The following is a 23,476-nucleotide window of genomic DNA, read 5'->3' on the forward strand; positions in this document are numbered from 1 at the left end:
ATTCTGCTCTATCCGATCACCCTCTCCATGATTAACATTTAAATATAGTCGGCACCCTTTACGTTAGTTCCTTCTTTGGACCAGCAGATGGCAGAAGAGTAACATCACAACACTCATTACTCCATTATCTGGCACCACCACTTGTTTACAATGAGGATGATTTGATTCTCAGAAGGCTATAGGCCTAATGAATGAGATGAAGAATACTAATGAAACACACAGCATTCTGCAGACAAATTGATGCTCAGTTATGTGTCACAGGCACATTATGCTCATTCAATCATACTGTGCTTAATTGAAGGGCGCTTGACCTTTAATATTAATGATATTATTCTGCTGAGGCTCAGTTTTCACACACAAACATGGAATATAGAACAGCCACATTAAAAGTAATGGCTAATGAGAGAAGGAGAAGAAAAGCTGTGCTAAACTGGAAAAAAAATCACTACCCAAAATGCAGACAGCGGTTTGACTTAAAACTTAACAAACATGACTAATAAATCTGCACTTTTAGAATGTAAGCTATGCAGTTTGATTAGGCAGCGCTTTCTTAGTTATTCAAAGTTATTCAACTTTTGTTTCCCAACAGAAAACTGTTTTAGAAATCTACGATGTAGTTTCTAATAATTTTAAATTCATTAATTTAAAAAGTGAGTAATAAAAATAAAGTTGGCACTGAAACTTGATATGCCACAAATGTTTTATTGTAGAGTTTCAGCTCTACAATTTTTTCCCTCAAAACTTTGAGTGTTGTTGGGGTCTTTGAATTGTTTCTAGGAACCAAACAACTTTCATAATATTAAGGTAAACAAAATTTGCATCGCAAAAGACAAGCAGAACAGGCACAAAGTATTTCTAGGTGGTAGAGTAAACTTTTCTTGAGTGCTTTTTTGTGTATCCTAATTTTAAACCATTTAAATGAAAGAAAATATAGGTTACGCTTGAATGTTATGTTTTTTTGCAAGAAATCTACAAATAAAAAAATTGCAGTTTTTATTTTAAAGGGTTCAAAATGAATACAAGTGAAATAATTACCTAATGTTCCTAATGTGAAAGAAAAAAAACATTTGAACTTATAAATAGTAATAGATTAAATAATCATACAATTTTTATTTATGTGTAATTAAACCAGGAGTTTATTTATTTATGTATTTATTGTGCCACTTTTGGGCTCCCATACAGGTTCATTTGGGCGTTGTAGGTGTGGTTGGTTGATGCGCCCCCTGCCGGTGATGAGCGGAGTTCCCTCCCTTTTCCCTCCTTCCTCCGTAGAGTCACGTGACACCAGCGGCAAGAAGCTGCAAACTGCTCTGAGACCGGGGCTGCGCGAGCCTCATCATCATCATCATCATCATCACCGCCACAACCGCCGCAACGACAGCATAGAGAGCCGACCGAAACCGGGGTCTTTACCGATTCAAGGAGCGGGCGTCATGGCGGGCCCCCGTTAAACCAAGAGCCACATTTATCCTCTTTGTTCTCGCAGTCTTCACGCGCCTCCGCCGAGGAGGGGCCGCCAGGAGAAGCTCTCCTTTTCCGAGCGGAGGAGAAGGAGGAGGAGGCAGGAGGAGATACAGCAGCGGCGGCAGCGGAGGTAACAGTCGAACCGGGGACGTGCTTAATACGGTACGAGCCGAATGGCGGACCGCGAGGCGTCGCCGATACCGCTGGAGATCCGAGCTCGGCTGGCGGAGCTGGAGCTGGAGCTGTCAGAGGGTAAGAAATGGATCAAAAAAACACGAGGGGTGCGAGGGAGAAAAGCCTCCCCTCTCCTCCCCCTCCTACTTCTCTTCCTCCTCCTCTTCCTCTTTTCTCTCGTTATCACGTTATCTCATCACCATCACCATCCACACCGGGAGCCCGTACCTACTAACGGAATCTAACCGTTCATTCCTGCGGCCCCGTCCTCCACCTCCTCCTCGTCCCCTCCCGCTCCTCCCATCCAGATGTTTGTCAGTCAGGGGACCGGCCTGAGCAGCTCTGTGTGGCCGGGGGAGGATGAGGGCTGAGCGGGAGCAGGCTGCGGGATTCTCCCGCTGCTCTTTGTCTCAGCTGCGGAGGAAACACACACACACATACACACACACCCGACACGGCCTGTTCGCCCGTTTTGGGTCCGAAAATCGAGCCATTGTTTGACCTTGAGATGTTGACACAGTCAGCCGAGCCTACCTGTGTATGTGTGTGTGTGTGTGTGTGTGTGTGTGTGTACGTGTGTGTGTGTGTGTGTTTAATAATAGCATTGCGATGCAACGCTGCGTGACAGCGCAGCACAGAGGGGGGCAGCTTGGCTTTTGATGCCCGTGATCGCAGACTCCTGCTTGCATCCCTGCCTCGCTCTCTCTGTTTTTTTGGGCCTGAGGATGAGGAGGAATATTCTTCCCACCACCACCATCTTCTTTTCACACACACACACACACACACACACACACACACACACACACACACACACACACACACACACACACACACATGCACACTCTCCTCTGTATGGGCCACTGAATCCCAATCACAACATCCCACCCAGTTGTTATCCCAGTGCCAGTGAGCATCTCTGCCTTATATAATGTGGAGGGCATATTTTATTTATACAGGCCTGAGAGGGTCTACATTGCACAGGGAGAGATCCTGAATACATGCTGGATGTGAGCCACCCTTTTTTGCCAACAATTTACTGCTTGTGTGCAGGTGTGCGTGTGTGTTATGCTGCCAAAATCTGATGTGTTGAAGGTGATGGAGATTGTGGTGTATATGTGTTTGAAAATGCTTTCACGTGTTCTCCGAGGATGATGAAGACTGAGTGTAAATTGTGGGGCGAGTGCCGAGTAATTAGTCCAGACAAGCAAGAATCTGCGGCTTTAATCTAAAAACATCGGCGCGTGCCTTTGAAATCCCCTGAAAGCAGTCAAACCTCGATGCATCAGACTGTCCCGTTTCTTTCTGATCAGCCTCATCATTCATAAAAGGCTTTATTTTCTCTCTGCAGTGACACACATGCACGCACACACACACATGCTGAGGTGAAAGTGTGGCAGCTGCAGGCCGACTGGAGCTCCTAATCCAGCCGAGAGTGTTTATCAGAGCAGAACCTGCTGCTGGCAGATGTTATTAATGATGGAAACGGCAGGACGACGAGGAAACGTCACGCCCAACGTCAGCCAGCCTGAAAACATTCAGGTGTGTGTGTGTGTGTGTGTGTGTGTGATGGAGGGATTGGTGGAGTTAGTGGTGGATCACAGCAGGTTGAAGGATGACAGGCCTCCTGATTGTGCGACGGACATGTCAGTGTGGGCCTGTCACGTGTACTGATCCAAACACGGGGTGAGAACAGTGTGTGTATATATGTGTGTGTGTGCGTTGGATCATTAAGGGATCGTGTTCCTGTGGTCATTACAAAACAGGAGCGCGGCGAGCAGCAAATGAGGCCGCTCAGATGGATGGCGTCTCTTCAAAGAGATTTTAAAAACTCCAATTTGTTAACATCAGCTAATAGGAAACAATGCTTTGTGTTCTTGTTACTTGCATAAAAAGTGTAAAAAATGGACATAGCCACAGCGACGTCACCCACTGGTTTTGGAAGGCCTTGATTACTACCTTGTTGTTTTTTTAGATCCAAAAATGTCCACATTTGGAAGCTAGGGTGGAGCGTTAAGCTGTCAGCGTAACCACGGCCCATTAATAAACTGCACGGGTGAGAAAAGCAACACACTAACCAATTAGTTTCAAAGTAAGAAACAGTCCAGATAAAGTCCAAGTAGAGAAACTTGAAACCTTATGTCTAAAATAATAGCCTGCCTACAACAAACAACAAGCATTATGTTGTTTTGTTTGTGGTACGTGAGTTGCTCTGCTTTGCTAAGAAGTGAAACAAGCCCTGGTCTTCTACGCTTTTCCGACTTTCCTACTGGAAATCACTAAATCCGACATCCAAAGTAACTGGAACGTGGCAGTAACCTTGGAGTTCTGAAATGAATGTTCTCAAACAGGAAGTGATTGAAACAAGTTGTTAGCCAGCTGGTTAATACTACAGTCCCACTCTTTGGATGAAACGCCTTTTGAAGGCCACTGGTGTCGGGTGTGGACATTAAATTTAGGGCCAAGACTTTGTCATAGTGAGTACCTCAGACCACACAGCAGCAGATTAAAAAGTTTGGCTTATTTGAAGTTTGCTGATTTTGTCTCAGGGACCATCAAGGTGAACTTTTACTGAGTGCAGTTAAACCCTCGTCCTACAGTTTCCCGGGCTAATGTGTTTTTATTATCCTAATCATAGTTCTGTAGCTACTCACCAAGTCGCACATTGTTACATGTGCTTCACTAATCCTCCAGACATCCTCAGTGTGTAGATTTTCGTGTCTGTTTACGACCTTTTACCTACAGCGGTGCTGTACGTTTTTGATTGTTTGAACCTTGTGAAGCAGCCGGGCTGTTTTCCATTTGAGTAAAAGGAATTTGGATTGTTTTACCTCTGGGTGGTGAGCCAGTGACTGTTTGCTTTTGGGAACTGATCGAGCATTTGGGCCCGGAAACAGATAATAGTGTCGCATGTACCAAGTGAATTTGGGGATGATGTAGTCCTGCTAGGTGGCATCTGTGTGTGAAGTGGTGTGGATGAGAATTAGCACCTCCAAATCTGAGGCCACAGTTCTCCAGCCAGAGAAGGGTGGATGCCCGCACCGTTTTGGGGATTAATTGCTTCTTCAGGATCTATTAATGCACATAACTAATCCACGGAAAGTGACATCACATCCGCTGGCACAAGCTACTCTTCGGTGTTGTTTCAGCAGTTTTTGTATCCTCGCGTTGTTGCTACAGTTTGAAAAGATGAAACTTTCTTTGCTTCCGGTTCTGACTTCTCCCCCACATACGAGATGTGGAGGTTTTATATGAGGGGCGACTCCTGTGTTTCAGGAGAATGCTGCAGGGAGCGTTCGCGCCTTCAGCACTAGTATGTTTCAGAGCTGTGGCAGCGTCACTGTTTGCGCACAAAGATCAATCAACATAGCGAACAAAAACGGTCCATCAAGTGGAGGAGTGAGTGCGGAGAGGGAGGTCTAAACACGTATGTTTTGACTGGCGCACCTGTGACTCAGATAAGGAGGTTCAGAAAAATAGATGAGTGGATTATGTGTTGTTTGTGAATAAGGGATTAATTAGTTTGCAAAAAAAACCCCTGAAAGTATCGATCGCCTTTATTGATCGCCAGCCTCAGTTGTTGTTAACTGATGTTTGAAAGGCTGATTTAAAGAACTCCATTTCATCTCTTGTACAGTCACTACATAAAAAACTTAAAGGGGTCCTATTATGCTTCATATTGAATTACCCCAACGAGGGACACTAAAGAGCATTACTAGTCTATTCTTAGTTTCTTAGGTAAGTACTGAGTTTTTTAAAAAAAATTTGTCTTGGCTCTGTATGATGTCATAGAGTGCGTTGTACCTAGAATGGTCATCTCAGGCACATAAGTGCCACCCAGCCTCCATTTACACTTGGCAGCCAATCAGGTGAAAGTTGCTTTGAGAGGAGGACAGTGGATGAGCTGAGGGGCTGCGTCACAGCCTGGTATAAGATACTTAAGGATTATTTAGACTTGTGAATAACGCAAACTACTCTAAGAATAAAATGTGATGCTGGAAATGAGCAGAATTGTTCTCCTTTAAGAAGCTAAAACATGCCGCAGATGATATTTGTCTGATTTGTGGCAGAGAGGTAAAGCAGGTATTCTGCCTCCTAATAAAGGTGTTTGAGGACGCCGTGCCTTTACAGTTATTGTGCAGCAATGAAAGTCAGGCTACAATTTCCTGCTGCATTTAGTGAGTATAGCTGCAGGATGAAACTTCAGTCTTTGAGGAGACGGTGCGGCGCTCCACCTGTTTATTAGATAAACGCAGCAATCAGTTGAGCTCTGGTAGATAAGCCTCTCCCTCACTCCCTCACTTACTGTCGCCTAAATCGCATCATCTCTGCTGTATTGCTGTGACCTCTAGGCATTAAGGAGCCATTCTCAAGCGTTTAGCGTTCGCTCTTATGCAGAGTGACTTGCAGATGGGATGCAGCGAGCTGTCGGTGGATGATAGGAGCGTCAAAGGACGGCCGCGTTAACCGCAGAGCTCTCAAAGTCCAGCTCTCCTGCAGTCCCTGAACTAACTGTTAAAGTGCTGTAGAATGAAGCTGTGAATGTTTCTGGTGTGTTTAAGGACGTCTTGAGATCACGCTGTGAGCTGTGGGTCCAGTCTCAGGTGTTAAAAGTAAAACGCTTTGATCTGGAGAAACAAAATGAGGGGATGTCCACACACTCGTTCATGTTTAATCACCAGAGAGCTGCTCAGGTGTGAACCCAGCAGCAGCACATTTTCTTCCTCTTGCTAAATATTTCACATGGTATCAAAGCTTTTGTTCATTTTTTTCTTTTCTTTTTTGTATTGAATATTTATCAGGAGCTGGTGAGGGTGATTGTTGCGTTTCACTTCTAAATTCTTGCAGATTTGGGGGTTTTGTAAAATGCCATATTGCAGTTTTTTTTCTCATTAACAATGCAGGCCTAGATTCTGTGTGTGCATGAACACAACAACAACAACAACAGCGTGCATCTGTGGCCTGAAGCCGTACATTTCAGGTCAGTGTAGCCTTGTTGTTTTTTTGTATCTGCAGTGCCTCACGCGGCCTCTTTCCCAGGGATGTTGATGAATAATTAATGAGTATTTACACTATTATGTGTGATTAAGTTGATCAGGCTTGATGAATGAAGCACTGCTGTGGAGGAGAGTTTCCAATCAGGATGGGATGCAAAGTTCTTCTTATTGTACTCCATAGATTTAGGTGTTTATAGTTCCATCCAGAGTCCAGGGTCTGTCACAGAACTGACATATATAGACAGACAACCACATTCGCACCTACATACAATTTAAAATCAACAGCTAACCTAGTGTATAGGTAGTGTATGTGTTTGGATTGTGGGAGGAAGCCAGAGAGAACCCACGCAGGAACAGGGACAAGATGCAAGCTCCACACAGGAAGGCCCCAGCCAGCTGGTGGGTTTGAACCTGAGACACTCTTGCTGTGAAGCAACAGTGCCAGTGACCACACCAACATGTCACTCAGCATATAGTTGTTGTTTGAAATTTCAAAGCACTAGATTATGTAGCTTTTGAGGCCAGAAGTAATGTTGTTCAAAAAAGCCCAAGAAACATGTGTAGTAGGTTGCTTTGGGTGTCACAGTTAGAGGAGCACAAGTCCAACTTGGATATCTGCCAATCCTGATTATGGATCCAGCAGCAGTGATAAATTACTGATCTGTATTCCTCACTGTGAGGACACGATTGGAAATGATTCTTTATTGTTTAAAAGCAACACACTTGACTTAAATGTTGCTTTGCTAACTTTGACAAAAATCCCTTTAAGAATATAAATGTACTGGTTTTTGGTATTATTGCAATTCATAAGGGAAAACTGCTCTGCTGTTATTTGTGTAAGTTATTTACACTAGGCTCATTTCACTACATCCTATTCATCTTTTTCTGACATTTACAATTGGATATCTCCAAATAATTATTAAAGTCTAGTTTTTTTTCTTGATCGTTTAATAAAATCCTCTTGTATTATTATTATATTTCATGTAAATTAGGGTGGCAGAACCTGGCAGAGTTTTGTTGCCAGAATGCTCAAAGCAGATGCACTGCTCGATAGTGAAAAGTGCACTGACATGGAGATGTGTGAATTTAGTGAAAATGGGCTTGTTGTGCTCCTAAGCTCAGAAAATGCAGAAGTATTAATCTGTATTCATAACCTGTAATTATATATCAGCTTGTTGCAGATGCTGAACAAGATTCATTTGTTTTAATAATTAAACCACACACACACACACACACACACACACACACACACACACACACACACACACACACACACACACACACCCCCACTGGTGTCTTGAGCTCTAAGTAATGACAAAGCAAATTTCATCTATACTGGTGAGTCCACATTTGCGTCAGATAAGTATTTAAATTTTGACCCCCCAAAAAACCGCAGTTGTGAAACTCCTCTTTGCTTTGGTATGATGTGACTGTAAAGTTGGACTTGAAATTTCATTAAAAATTCTTTTAAAAGTTGTAAATCTTAGTAGACATAAGCTGTTCTTTCCTAAAGATAAATTTTGTTATATCTGTGTATATGCAAAGTCCTGCTGACATATCTTTGGTAATATTTAAAAGTTGTTGGGTTTGTTTTACACGTTAGAGCCTAAATAGTAAATGATGAGAAAATGTCTTCAGGCATTTAATGTATTCAAGTTGAGTTGCAGTTCAGGTTTTACCCTTCTACACATCCAGTTGGTAAATCTCTTATTAGTGGTGTTTCAGCCACCCTATATTTGCCTCTGCCACTATAAGCTGCTTTGCAACCCACCCCCGCCCCAGGCCCTCCTTTCTAGCTGTGTCATTGCTCAGTTCTGTAATGATGAGTCTTGTAGTTGCTGCCTTGTTGCAGCCAGATATAAATAAGGGCAGGTGAAAATGACAGTCTTCTTGTGACTGCAGTCTGCAGGGTAAAACATCTTGATATCATCTGATGTAGTATGAAGCCTGGTAGAAAAGGGCAGCTTGACTCTCTGACATGGACGGGATTATTATAAGTCTCATGTATGACAGCATGAAACCCGCCTCAGCTGGGTTGACGTTTGTCTCGAAGCTTTGCTTGATGATTTCTAGCTTTTCAAATTGTTTCTGATTGATCTCTTCTCTAATTGGCTATCTGACCCTCTCTGCCCTACAACAGTCTGACTTCACTGTGCGTATTGATTATTGGGGATCTTATAGGTGGAGGAGAACATGAGGCATGCTACAGTCCTTTATCTTTGTCTGGTCTAAGTAAAGGCAACATGTTATACAAAACTGTTATGATAGAAGTTTTTGGACAAAGTTTGTGTTCTCCATTCTTTAAGCACCGGTTCGAGCACCGTTTAAGCACAGGCACCGTTTCAAAAGTACCGGTTTGGCACCGGTATCGGATAAAACCTGAACGATACCCATCCCTACTCACAAGGCAGGGTGACAAAGGTTTGATTGGCACATAGTTTCAGGCAAGTTAGGTACTTGTTACTGATATTGTTCATATACAGGAGGCTAATTAACTTATCCTTCATTTTTAGCCGCACAAGCAACGACCTGCTCTCTCAGGATATTTTCAGAATGCAGTCGTCTCTGGGAAAACTTTCTCTGTGACAGTCAATAACACTTCCCTGATCTCTTCATATGAGAATTATCCTCCACTATCATCCTCCTTTGATTCAGAAAGGAGGATGATTGTGGGTATACCCATTGGTTAACTTGACAATCACAGATTCTTGACCAATAAGCATGCAGTTTCACAGTCTGATGGAGATGGCAAAAGTTCTTACGTACGCTGTAACTGTCATGACTTGATGTGCACATCCCCAAACGTTACTGGCTGTGATTGGCCTGTTCAATACCGTCTTTTTCTCCAAGGCATTTTCTGTTTCTGGCATCATTTTTCAAATCGACTGGAAAGAGAATAAATCAAGTCAAGGAGATAAACTAAATATAAACTATTGCCGACTACAGTTTTGGTAATTAAATTGCACAGGAGCGCTGGCCACTTGCATAGACTACTTCACAGGCTTTACGTAGCTTCAGCACAGACATTTAAATTAAGCTTCAACTTGACGCTTTGCAATTGGACTTTCTCCATTTTATACCATCTACTCTATCAGCCTATTCAAAGTGAAATGGGAATTAAGCTTGAATCACGTCCATGTGAATCCTGTACCTCACCTTTACTCTAGACGTCAAAACAAATTAGCAGCAAGCAGCTTTAATGTGTTGTGACTACGTGATGGTTTCACAGTGTTGTTTAAGGAGTCCTGATGTCTGATCATCAGCACAATCCTGACATTGATTTTCAGTCAATCTGAACGCTTCTGATCTGAGTCGTCTTCATTGAGCAGTCAAATTGCGCAACACGCCCACAGAACTGAGGCCCACAGTCTAGTTTTGCTTGCTGTGAGACTCAGCGGGCATGTGATGGAGACAGACGTCATTTCAAACACGCTGCATGACAAATGACTGACAGCCCCTCTATTCTGATAACACTCCAACGCACCACTCATCGAGCTGTCACTGGTCTGCTTCCCATTTTTAACCGGAAACCACGTGGCTATTGTTCTCCGGACTTGTTCTGTCATCCAGCACTGACTGAAACGTGTCAGCAGCAAAAGCTATTGTATAGTATAGCTTTCTTTTAGGACAGTTTTGTACTTAAGTTACCAAGTAATTCATGCTGAGTTTCATTGCTGCTTGTCTGTTTTGTTTGTGTTAAGAAGAAAGTTACATCATCGCCTAAATCACTCATCTAAACTCCCAACTTGGCATGACTTTAAGCTGCTGGACTCAACTAATTCTCAGTGGTACTACTTTTAGTATCACTTAATTTGCCCAAGAGTTTTTTTATTTAGTCTGGAGAGTGAGTGCATAGTGAAGACTGTGAAGTCCATGGCTGGATTTTAATACTTTAAAATTACATCCAGACCCAGTACTGGATTTTAAATGTGAATAATGGTGTCATGGTATCACTGATTGTGAGTTCAGCCTTCCCTGCACTGTCTACTGGACAAACTACTGTGTGTGAATGCACTGAGTGATATTCCACTATTATCCCCAACTTTGAAAAAACTAGAAACACAAGGTTTTATTGAGTTGTATTAAAAACTTGCTGTGCAAAGATCATGATTTGGCATTTATGCCCACAGAAGCTGCAAGCTCTTACATTTAGGAGGTTTGAATAAAAAGGTAAATAATTAGTTAATCAGAGTTTAATTTGTCTAATCATTTCCAGCCCTCTTCAATCAGTATATTAAAAAGTATTATTTCTTTTATTTCATATATACAGTTATTTGTATGATGTCTTGAAGCAGGTGTGGAGAACTCCAGGCCTTGAGGGCCGGTGTCCTGCAGGTTTTAGATCTCACCCTGGGTCAACACACTTGAATCAAATGATTAGTTCATTATCAGGCCTCTGGAGAACTTCAAGACATGTTGAGGAAGTAATTTAAATCAGCTGTGATGGTTCAAGGACACATCTAAAACCTGCAGGACACCGGCCTTTGAGGCCTGGAGTTTGACACCTGTGTCTTAGTGGGAGGATGTCTCTAAAACGGTCATCTCAGGTAGGGCTGGGCGATATGACCCAAAATTCATATCTCGATATTTTTTTAAAGCCATAAAGTAAGAACAAAAAGAGAGTTCTTAGTCAAAGCTGTGTCCCAGATGTCACACAGGCACTTTAATTAACATACGGCATAGATGTACATGAAAAAAACTACTCAAAAATAAATTATGAGCATTTATTAAATAATCATGCTCCATAAATAAAAGAAAACTATGTTGTTTTTGTGCATAACAAAGAGCTCACAATTGTGCAGGCAAAATGTAAACTAAAAGACACTGAGCTTAATAACATAGACAGATTTCACAGCTGCTCTGTTCCCAACCTCTACTGCGTGACTGACAGCCTGGAGTTTGAAATCTATGGGCTCAAAATGTGGTCATAAATATTTTGTACTTGTAAATCAGGATTTGTATGTGTAAAAAAGATTTGTGCGTGCGTAAAAAAGATTTGTATGTGTAAAAAAAAATTGTGTGTGCATAAAAAAGATTTGTGTGTGGACTTAGCCAATAAAACCCTCCAAGTTACAAGTACGAATTTTGACCCTATTTTTCTTCCTTTAAGCTGATTGGTCAATGTCATGTCAATCACAAATTAAACAATTCAATCAGAGAACACATGGGTTTGGCTGTCGGAGGGGCACTTTTTTGAACTGCAGGTCCTTGAAGGGTAATCTCTATATAAATATCCGATAGCAGTTAGGTCCCCTTACTTCCAGCAGCTGTTGAAAGGATAAAGTTGTGGTATGTCAGTGGTTAGAAATACCATTATTACTTTAGGATTAGTTTAACACAAAGTCAGGGCTGACCCGGGACCATTGCTGTGAATCACAGTGCGCAGCATAAAAGTCCTTTCACATCGGATGCAGGATGTGCTGCTAATGCTAACTGCTAACTAAAAGCAAAGGATCCAGAATTTGTTGCTGGCTGCTGGGCTCTGTGGGTTTTTGCAGCAGCTCTACCTGTACTAGATGCACCTGCTCCTTGTTGTTTCTATCTCTGACTTTTTGTCCCCCACAAGAGTTTCTGGGGTTTTCTTGCTAGTTCTTCAAATGTTCAATAAAAACATGTATGCTAATTCATAACGAAGAAAGCTTTGTAATGAAGACTCACATTTCCAAAACACTGCCCCCCCCCCCCTGCGTCCGCAGCGCTGTTGAAAAGGCTGTGGAAGTCCCTGTATTAAACACGTAGACCTGTGACATAAAAATCACCAAACTCGGACAACCACAGACTGTTTTCCTTCGTGGTGATGAAGGAAAACGCTGGGTTGGCATGTAAAAGGGCATTTATTCCCTTCAAAGACCTGCAGTTCAAAAAAAGCGCCCCTCGACAGCCAAACCCATCTGTTCTCTGATTGGATTGTTACATTTGTGATTGACATGACATTGACCAATCAGCTTAAAGGAAGAAAACTTGCAGGGTTTTTTTTGGCTAAGTCCACACACAAATCTTTTTTACATACACACAAATCTTTTTTACACACACACAAATCTTTTTTACGCATACAAATCTTTTTTACGCACGCACAAATTCTTTTTACACATACAAATCCTGATTTACAAGTACAAAATATTTATGACCACATTTTGAGCCCATAGAAATCCGCTTCGTAACCATGTCTCTTAACAGGTGCCATGTATGGTCCTTATACACACACAATAGGGTAATATTACGTTGAAGCACAGTACGTATCACTCCGCGAGGCTCCTCGGTAGCCGTAATGCTCCGACAATCCATCAAGCGGTGCAGCTTCGTACCTGACCAAAGTCGTACTAAAACATTTTTTGACAGATTGCTGAGCGCCGTGTTCCACATAAAATCGGTTCGCGGTCATCAAGCACAACCAGAATTCATACATAAGGCACGCTGTCGATTTTTGAGAGAATGAAAGGATTTTAGGCTGCATGACGTTAGCGCGGTTAGCTCGTTAACACGTTGACGCCGTCCAGCCCCACGCACGGGGTGATGCGCAGTAACTCGTTAACGGAGATTTGCCGTGTCCATCTTGTCGCTGCCTGCAGGTGAAGCGATGGGGGAGGAGGGGGAGTTGTGTTCAGTGAAGGAGAGGCGAGGTCGAGTAACGTTGCGTAGAGACAAAAGTGGACAAAGAGAGGCAAACTTGTGGCTCCACAAGTATAATTATAACGTAACATAGACTATATCCATATAAAGGATGTTGTCACAGGGCAGGGATAGCTCAGTAGGTAGAGTGGTGGCCCTGTGGCCCTGTGATCGGAAGGTCGGGGGTTCGACTCCACTGAACGGCTACCCTGAGGTACCCCTGAGCAAGGTACCGTCCCTACACACTGCTCCCCGGGCGCTGCACTGGCGGCTGCCCACTGCTTCACTGGGTGAATGGGTTAAATGCAGAGGAACTATTTCCCTATGGGGACTAACACGCACACGTTACACATCTTATATCTCGTATAAAAATATATCGATATTTTTAAAAAACTCGATATATCGCCCAGCCCTAATCTCAGGCACAGAAGCCCCACTCAGCTGTTGTTCATACCCATAGTCTTTGCAAGGCACCAAGGCCCAGTATAACATGCATAAGGATTATTTCAAATTGTGAGTCATGCAAAGCTACCCTAATCGAGTTTAAAATGGTAAATACGGAGAAGGATGCTTATCATTATTTACGCAAACCACAGTGACGTCTTCACATTGCTTGTTTATTATACAATAATGATACTAATCACTAAAACCAGTCAAATCCCAGTTCTTGAAAAGTGGAAACAAGCATTGGTTAGACATTTGTGACCAATAACTGAGCAGAACTGTTGAGCTATAGGAACAATTACATGCACTGATGATGTCAGTGTGAGAATCCAGAATTTTTCTCTGCAGGATTTTTGTCCTACATAGATGATTTTTTTTTGTGTATTTTACCCAAAGAGGTTTTTATTTTTCTCAAACAGATTTATTAACTCCTCGGGCATATTGCATATTTTGGTTCCTCCAAGACTCATCGGCTTTTACATGGACTGATCCCGTTAAATGTTGTCTCACCCCAGAGGTCCCTTCATAGGCAGGAAAAACGTTGCTTTGCGTGTCTGTTTCTGCCTTAATTTGACAGTTTAACCTTTTAATTAGGTCAGAGTGAGGAGCAGCAGAAATAGAGAGAGAGGTGTCACTACAGCTCAAACGCTGAATGGATTCAGTGTTGAACTGCAAATTGAGTCTAATTTTGAACAGTTAGTGTCATTTATTGAGTGAGGAGACCGAACATTTACTCGATTAAGCCACTTGAAGCAAAGACGAGCTTGTAGAGTTTTTTTCAGTGTGACTGCTTGTTTACAAGGTGCCAAGTATAATGAAAAGTTTGCAGAGCACAGTAATGCCATCAAACGGTTTATTATCCAGACTGTAGATACACTGATTGTGAAATTGCAGACCGATTTTCTTGTTCTTTTTAATTTTTTAATATCATTTATTCCCAGAAATAAATATTATTTGGATATGGATCAATGGATCAATAAAACCAGGCACTCAAAAATGTAATTACAAGTCAATTTTCCTTGTCATTGTGTTACATAAGTACAATATGAAAACAAATTACATTAAATCAATCATTTGTGATGTGCTTTAAATCGACATCTTTTTAAAAATAAAATAGGCACAAGTGGAGTCATACACAAAAGGAAAATATTCATTTCTTCTACATGGACACAAATAAGTACAAATGAGACCAGACAGATCTGAGCTCAGGCACAAAAATAAGGTTGGAAAATTCATGTCCAGGAAGTGCAAATCAATACATGAGTGACTGTTTCATAAACCGTGTTTGAGCGAGCGAACGATCAGTCCTGCAAAATTCAGTCAGACGACTCTGGTTTGAAGTAAGTGACTTATTGCAGCAGCAGAATACCGTCTGGCTGATGAGGCTGCGAGCTCATTACCCCTCAGATATGTTACTGACAGAAATTAGGGAGTGACAAGTAAATGCATCTCTTAATAGAAGTAATGCATTAATAATAGATGCATCTCCTCTGATAATAGATTAGCCTTTTATCAGAAAATGTATCTGCAATTATGATATATATGTGTAGTTCTCTGCCTCCTCTTTGTAACCATTTGTAGCCTTTGTCTGTGTTTCATATCCCGAGCTGAGTTTCTTTGGACTGTGGGAAACTGTGATGGACGCGTATCACTGTTTCCCCTCGGACATGATACTGTATGTCCACTGGTGGCATCTTAACCCACTGCTCCGACAGGGCGCCCTGGTTTTCTGCTTTTCTGCCATTGTGGACGTGACGCTTGGCTGCTGCTACAACTGTGTGTATATTTAGACATATACTGTATAAATGTGTGTGTTTCTGTGTGTACCCGTGTTGTCCCTGGCTTTGCTGTGGACACACAAGTTGTAAAGCCAGAGGACGCCCCGCCATCCACACGGGTCCCTGCATGTGAGTGTGACAGCCCAAGGTCCCCAAAGCATGACGCATGCTTTAGTCCTCCTTTATGTGTGTGCGTGTGTGTGTGTGTGTGTGTGTGTGTGTGTGTGTGTGTGTGTGTGTGTGTGTGTGTGTGTGTTTGAGTGTGCCTGCTGGAGGTAGATTTGGTTACCATGGTGGCTTTGTGGGTGGACTGGCTATTTATGATTATGTGATAAGAAAGAGAGAGATCAAGTGAAAGCTGGATGTTAAGGAAAAGGACGGCAGAGCAGAGTCCAGCCAATAGAACGGTTGTGTGTAATGCAGAGCCAACAGTGATGCTGTGCATCTAGATTTTGCTGCAGCCAGTTGACAGGAGAAAAGGTTCTACATCCTCTTAATTATTTTTTAAGATTTTTTCTTAATTTAAGAGATGTAATTATGATTTCCCATCCAGGCACCCCTTTTCCATCAGCTCATAGTTCCTGATATATTGTTAAAGGTGCAGATCATCGAGCTGAATGACCTAAAAGGAACCACCTGAGTCACTCATTTCTGGTCATACTGAAGAAAATATTAAGTTCGTCTTGTAAAATGTGGTTTTTCAAGTGTAAGAAAGGAGGCTTATCCAGGATAGCCTCATTGGCTAATAATTCACAATCACAAGTATTCAACACCGAAATTGGGATGACAAAAAAATTTGGCTCGAGGCTTTCATGATGTTACCTATCTAACAGGTGACATCTAGGTCGCCACATCCGTTCTTTTTTACTGCTTATGCGTAGTGTTGAACTCAGTGTTAGCTTTTTGGCCATCACTGTTTTTTGGTTTTGGTTTATTTGACCAGATTTAGACCAAAGAATGATCAGAATCAGCTTTATTGACTTTATTGAATGATACGTTATCAGGTAACATTAAGAAAACTGCACTGATTGGGTGCATGGTCTGCTAATCAGTGCTAGCCCTGACAGCACCCTCACCGCCATTGCTGTGACATTGGCATGACAGAGGAGCGTAGTCAGTAAATCACGCTCCATCCAGCACAGCGCCACAAGGCATTACCGATGTAGCTTATGTGCTGTGTGGGTGGTGTTAGTGCGTAGCAGACACACGTGTTTGTTTGCTCATTTCTATACCGGTTAGTGTTGCTTCGTCCATGTGATCCACTAGGACCACTTTAGGGCGATATTGCTTACCTCTGCTTCTCCAACTTCCTTTCTTTCTCTGACCACGCCCAGGATTTACTCGGTAGCTTGGAGATCGTTTGGGGGGTGTGAGTCGTGTAGCTGGTTAGTGTAGTAGCAACACTTCCATGTTTGGAACGATAGATCGGGGTTTGAATCCTGACCAGCCCCTGCGTCTGGTAGGGGTCCTCATGCTAGCATTAGATGTGTATTTTAGGGTTTTATTTACTCCTATGATGAGTAATTTTGGATTTTGGACTGTAAACGTCTGGTTTTCTGCTGTGATTAAAAAAACAAAAGATAATTCTTGGTTTTGCAGCACTGATCGAGCCAAACAAGCAACACAAGCACACAAGATATTCTTTAGGAAATTGTAACTACTACTCGTTTTATGGTTTTATTAAATCAAGTGATTAATTGAGACTGTTGAGACTTTTTTTGTTTTTTGTGACTGACATGATTATATTGTTGCAGAAAAAGTTGGTGGTAAAACATCCAGAAATCTGGAATGTGTTCTCTGCAGACTACATCACAGGTTTATGGTGAATTTGGTAAAATAAGTTTTCATGGTTCTCTCTCACTTGCTCTCTGGCACTGTTTTTTTTTTTTGCCAAACCTTTCAACTGCGCGTTGGCGTAAAAACTCCAATTTGCAGTCAGCCGCTATCGATCCTCTCTCAGCTGTGTGCCATTAAAACAGGTGAGCGTCGAGGAGCGGGGAAGAGAGGGAGCGGCGAGACGAAGGAAAGTAATTAGGCTGCCAATACAGGCTGCTGCGACTCACACACACACACCTCGCACAAACACACACCTCACAGACTCGAACATATGCACTCCCCCTGGCAGGTATCATTAGCCCACTTCTCACATCTGATGCTCCAAATCCAAGATGGCCGTTTCAGGCCTTCTCCAGGAGAACCGTTGCTAGGCAACTCCCTCCCTGCTCTGCTGCGCTGCAAGTGGAAGATGGCGTCTCCCTATGGACCGCTCGTGTGTGTGAATTAGAGAGAGAAGAAACCAGGAATAAACAGAGAAAACACCTCAGTCAGATGTAACACACACACACACACACACACACACACACACACACACACACACACACACACACACACACACACACACACACACACACACACACACCTATCTATCTATCTATCTATCTATCTATCTATATGTTTTCCAGCCACATATGTCAAACACGCCCACCTCACAGTGCCACAGCTCTACAATAGTTCTGTTTTTTTCATGATTTTTTTAAAATTAGTTTGTGTGTTTATTAGAGAGTTAATTGGGTTTAATTTTAATTATGATTTCTTGCAGTGCACAGGAGAGGTGAAGAAAAGAGTGTAGGCAGGGTGGGGATGAGCGCCAGTGGTGATTTGATTCAACAAGAGTAAAAGGGAAGGTTTGCAAAATGGTAGAGACCTGCTATGAAGTAATGCCATTAGAACAGGTGAGTGCCAATAAAAAGACAGGAGGCTGAGCTGGAGGTGACAGAGTTGGCGATGCTGAGATTTTCGCTGGGAGTGAGCAGAATGGACAGGGTTAGAAATGAGAAGGAACAGTGCAGGTTTAGCGGTTTGGAGACGAAGTTATAGAGGCTGGATGAGCATGGACATGTGCAGGTTCATGGATGTAGTGCAGGAGGATATGCAGAGGGTCGGTGTGACAGAGGACGAGTGAAGAAGAATTTCATTTATGGCTTTTCCCACTTTTGATTTTTGCACTTCTCATAAAAGCCCAAATTCAAGCCAAGCTAATGGAAAGAGAGCCTTCAGATATTTCCTAGATGAAGGTGATTGCCATGGTATGGAAGGATGTAATCATCTGCACAGTATCATTTCAGTCAGTTTTATGGGTCCCAGTAGCTTCCAGTGTCCAGTTTTTATTCTGTTTCGATTCACTGCATAGCTGTAATAACCCTAGCTCATTGTCGTTCAAGCTAAATGTGATGCAGCTCATTTTGGAAGCATCCATGGACAGTATAAAACGCAGAATAGACAACTCATTGGGTTTTCAAAGCCTCAACGTTATCAGCCGGGTTGTCTCGTTTGATTCTTAGAGCCAGATTTGACCATATTTGCGTTAGAGGTCCCCTTGTCAACTAATTTACTGTTTTGTTTAAACGACTGAAAAAATGAGACTAGTTGAATACTCTACAAGTTAGAAATAATCTTAAAAATATTGAATAGAATTAATGCAGTTAAACACTGACCATACAAATGTTGTGTGTGTATTTAAGAGCTATATGAAACTGTTAGTCACTTTAATTTTAGGGGTGCAACGATACTCGTATCGATGTTGAACCGTTCGATACAGTGCTTTCGGTTCGGTACGCATATGTATCGAACAATACAAAATTTTTAATTTATTTTATCAACTTTCCTTCTGACGATGCTGTCTGTGTTGAGCGCTCAGTGGATCTGCGCTCGACAGTGCAGCCTAGGCGGAGTAGTCAAACGCAGATTCACTGAGCGCAGGGCAAGCTAGCGAGACAGAAGCTAAGCTCTCCTTGCAACATGGCAAATTGAACCTCCCCCACCCTCATTCAGATGTGGTGTTTGGAACTATTTTGGTTTTCATGTGACGTATGACCCTGAAGGTAAGCGCGTCATGGACTAAAGTAAAACAGTATGTCGGATGTGCCACGCAATGCTCAATTACATGGGTGGGAACTAGTGTGTTAGCGCAGTTAGCTCGTTAACGTGTTGGCCGTCCAGCCCCACGCACGGGGCGATCCGCGGTAGCTCGTTAACGGAGATTTGCCGTGTTGTGGCGTTAACGTCATTTCAGATTTTTTTTTTTTTTTTTTTGCCTGTCCCGTTTGGCTCTTTTGCCATCAGAATTGTTGTCTAAAGGCAGAGAAAGATGCCCAACGGATTTACTTTACCAAATTGACCATCCCAGCCTTGCCTTAATGGTCCATTTGATTCACCTTTTATTGTTTCTTTTATTTTCACTTGCTGAATACGGGACAGACTTGACTGGGGGAAAGAAGGGGAGAAAGAAAGAGAAACAGCTGAGAAGAGGGACAGGGGAGAAGGGCAAAAAACAAAAACCAACAGAACGGGCAGAGAAGAAAAAAATGCATATATCAATCACCTGGGTCACCTGCTGAGAAAGAAAAAAGAAAACAAGCAGAAGAGAACAAGAGCAACAGAACAAACAACATCACAATGATATATGGGAATATGACAGCAAATACCAAATGTTAAACATCATTGTGCAGCACATAAGATCAACAGAACACAGTGTGCTTTGAGGTAGGAGCCAAAAAGGGTGTAGTTTGTGGGTGTGATCACCCGTGTGTACACCTGTGAGCATGGACGCGCTTGTTTTTTGTTTTTTAAAAGGTTCCTTCTTGTAATAATCTGCTAGAGGGTGTGGGGGGGCCACAGCCCCGTCCTCCAGGGCATGAAGCAGGTATGGAGGAGATCAAAACTCCAGACATCCAGAGGCCCCCAGAACACAAGAGACCAAGGAAGACCCACAGAGGGGCAGCCGCGCCACTGTCCCAGAAAGAGCTGAGGAGAGTCCCAGATGAGGGCTCACTCAGCAGCCGCGGAGCAGAAGCCAGGGGGAGTTGCAGTGACGCGCCCGTGAGCTCCGCCGGCAGCCAGCCGCGCCTGAGTGACCGAGCCCCAGGCCGAGAGGCCGGGGGCACCCCACCTCCAAAGTGGCCCGAGCGAGCCCCAGGCTCCAGGCCCCGATAAGCGGCCACCAAGGAGTGAGCCGGTGTGTACCTGGACGCCCATCCCCAGACACAAAGAACCACCAACACACCGATGTCTGAGGGGGTCCGCCACTGGCAGGGGAAGTGGTGGTAGGGGGAGATAGGCCTCCAAACCTTGGAGGGCCTGAGATGTCCCCAGAGAGGTGGCGCCTGACACCCAACCTGACATATAGACACAGACATACAGGCACACACAGACACAAACATCCATTCCCCCCCTCATGCTCTCATATGCACTCACTCCACACTCAACCAACGTGGAGACAGACATAAAGAGACGCTGTACACACGATCACACTCCCCAAGCGTACTCTACAAACCGGGTCTAGGTACCCTTGCCCCTGGAGGGGGGAACTGCACCCAGACCCAGGTGGTGTTACCCTTTTCCCTGCGGTGGGGGGAGGCAGACCGCCCCGACTCTGCAGCAGCAGGAAGGCCCCACACTCCAGACCGCAGTCGGACGGCCAACTCCTCCTCCTAGTCCTAGCCCCCCGCTCCAGCAGGTCGCAGAGAATGGGGGTGAGAGAAGACTCCAAACCTCCCTCCACCCGCTCATTGTAGTGTTGATGCATTTGTGTTCTAAGGTGCATTTAAAACCCAGGAGCGCATGGTCCCTCCTGCTAGCCCTCAATGTCTACGTGTATTTAAAATTGAGAGGTGGGCAACGACGCCAGGGGTGGGGTGTACACCCTGATGGTACTTTGGATTCCGTGTATCGTGCCCACCCCCAAGATCCTATATGTATGTGTAATGAGAGTGTGAGTAATGTGAATGTCTAAGTTGTGGGATAAAATTGAGGCAGAGGCAGCCAGAAGGGGACAGAGGGGGGGGAGCCTCCTCTGCACCCTGGTGACATACCCCTACTCCAAGGTCCTGCATGTGTGGGTGGTTGTGGTGGAGCGGGAAGAGGGAGGCAGCTGGAGATGGGGAGGGAAGGAAGGGAGGGGCAAGTGACGTCATTTCAGATTAACGCTGACAGCACTAGTGGGAACACAACGAATATGACTGCACATTTACGCCGACATCATCCTAGTGCAAAGACAAGTGGAAGCAGACAAAAACAACAAGCACGCATGCTACAAACTTCACCCGAGTCATTTAGACAGCCGTTAGCACAGGATTCTCCTTATGGGGACCTGATATGTTTAATATGCTGCTGAGAATATAGCCCAGAAGAAGCGGATAGTATAGCTTTTATTTTGGAAAGAGACATTTCTCTGTAATAAACTCTCTTTTCCAAAGATGAGTGATTTCTCCATCAGATAGATTTTTTTTTATTACTTTGTTGTTTCAGCAACATTAAATTTAAAAACTGTACTTTTGAGTTAAAATATATATTTATAATTTTAATAAATGACAAATTAAAAAGGCATGAACATTTTTTTTGTATCGAAAAAATATCGACCCGAACCATGAATTTTGTGTATCGTTGCACCCCTAATTAATTTATAATAAAGTCCTATTTAAGTGTTACTGAAATATAACATGCAATTGGATATGTACAGTTGCTTGACAAAAAAGCTTTATTCTCCATCTGGTTGGTCAGTAGTTGGTAGTGGTTACAGCTTTTTGGTCACAAAAAGGCATATGGTACTCGAGAGAAAAACTCCTTCCAGTTGTTTTGTTTGCAAACACGTTGCTGCAGTCACCCATAGTTTGAGTGGAAGACATAGACTTGTCTTCAAAGGTGTAGCACCCTCTGTGACCAAATTCACCTAGCAACAGCCTGCAACCTCTGGCAACCATTTGGAGAGTAAAGCTTTTTTTATAGTAAGTATATGTTACCAGGGGATTGTCTCTAGAGCCATGTTTCTGAGGCCTTACAGCGAAGAGTATAGCTAGTGTTAGCAGAGCTAGCACCAGCAGCAGGTCTTGCAGGCTAGAAACATCTTGGATTATCTGTATGTTACTGCAGTCTGTATAATTTATTTCCATTAAAAATAGGACCGTAAAGCCTTTTGTAGACTAAATGCTCTGTTTCTGAAAATCTCCTGGTGCGATTTGAAGCTACAGGATGATAGAAAAATACATGTGTTGGAGATCCGGTATATTTTCACGGTCACTCTGAACATCCTGATGAAGTCCATACGATGGAAATATATCACTGACCCTTTATAGGGGAGAATTTTGACCATCGAGAGCCACTTACTTACACTCACACAAATCACTGCAGTTAATAGGGCTGTTCGATATAACGATATATTCGGATGACGATATAAAAATGTCTATTGTTTCATTTTACTCTATCGTTTGTTTCGTGGTGTCGCAAAATAAACTGTTTACGGCAATATTTTTTCATGGTTTTGATGGTCACTGTAGTGGCTATACTAATTTCTTAAAGTTCTCTCTTTCTCTTATATTTAATATAACCACACTACGGACGGACAAGCGCCTGTTTTTATGCGTTGTGGTTAGCAACAACGACGGTAACAGCATCGTTTATGTTCCACATAAACCTTTCACAATAAAGCTCAAGATCCTGTTGAGACTTTTCAAAATAAACTGAATCATGTGAAAGAGCAGATTATTTACGGATGAGAAGTAAAAAAGAGCCGCCAGGTGCTAAAAAATAAACCTTAGACTCAAACGTTAGAACAGGCTTTTCCCCGCAGCACGCCATGTAATAAATACTCACAAAGAAAACGGCGGCCGTTACAACTTATGTCTAAAAATGTATCGTTTCATGCATCGGTTAAAACACTCGACTCCAGCTACATGACGCGCAGCTGGAAACACTTCACGCAAGACGAGCTGCCCGAGATTCACAGAATTTACAGAAAATGTTACATTTTTGGGATTTATATCGTTATCGGACGATAGATGTCTTATATCGGGATATGAGATTTTGGTCATATCGCACAGCCCTAGCAGTTAACAATATTTCCTGGCTTGTATGAGAGGGTCTGACTGCACCAACACTGGACATGGAAACAGCGTCCCGTTTGGCAGCCTGCCTTAAAACCATCTTGGCTGCTGTCATGATGTTTGCAGGGTTGTTTTG

The 23,476-nt window shown here is 43.1% G+C and overlaps 1 protein-coding gene across 3 annotated transcripts in view; it reads left to right on the forward strand.

Moving 5' to 3' along the window:
* The first annotated feature begins 1,223 nt into the window (after positions 1 to 1,223).
* Positions 1,224 to 23,476, forward strand: part of LOC308385443 (disco-interacting protein 2 homolog C-like) — a 79,788-nt gene continuing 57,535 nt past the window's right edge. For 2 of the 3 annotated variants that reach the window (XM_080864323.1, XM_080864325.1), the window contains exon 1: positions 1,227 to 1,716. In XM_080864323.1, coding sequence (XP_080720449.1) covers positions 1,638 to 1,716 — 79 coding nt within the window. In that variant the 5' untranslated portion in view covers positions 1,227 to 1,637. Of the gene's footprint in view, positions 1,717 to 23,476 lie in introns of all 3 variants that reach the window. The other variant, XM_080864324.1, reaches the window with a different exon arrangement.

The sequence above is a fragment of the Rhamphochromis sp. 'chilingali' genome (assembly GCF_963969265.1).
Source record: "Rhamphochromis sp. 'chilingali' genome assembly, chromosome: 18".
Classification (NCBI taxonomy): Eukaryota; Metazoa; Chordata; class Actinopteri; order Cichliformes; family Cichlidae; genus Rhamphochromis; species Rhamphochromis sp. 'chilingali'.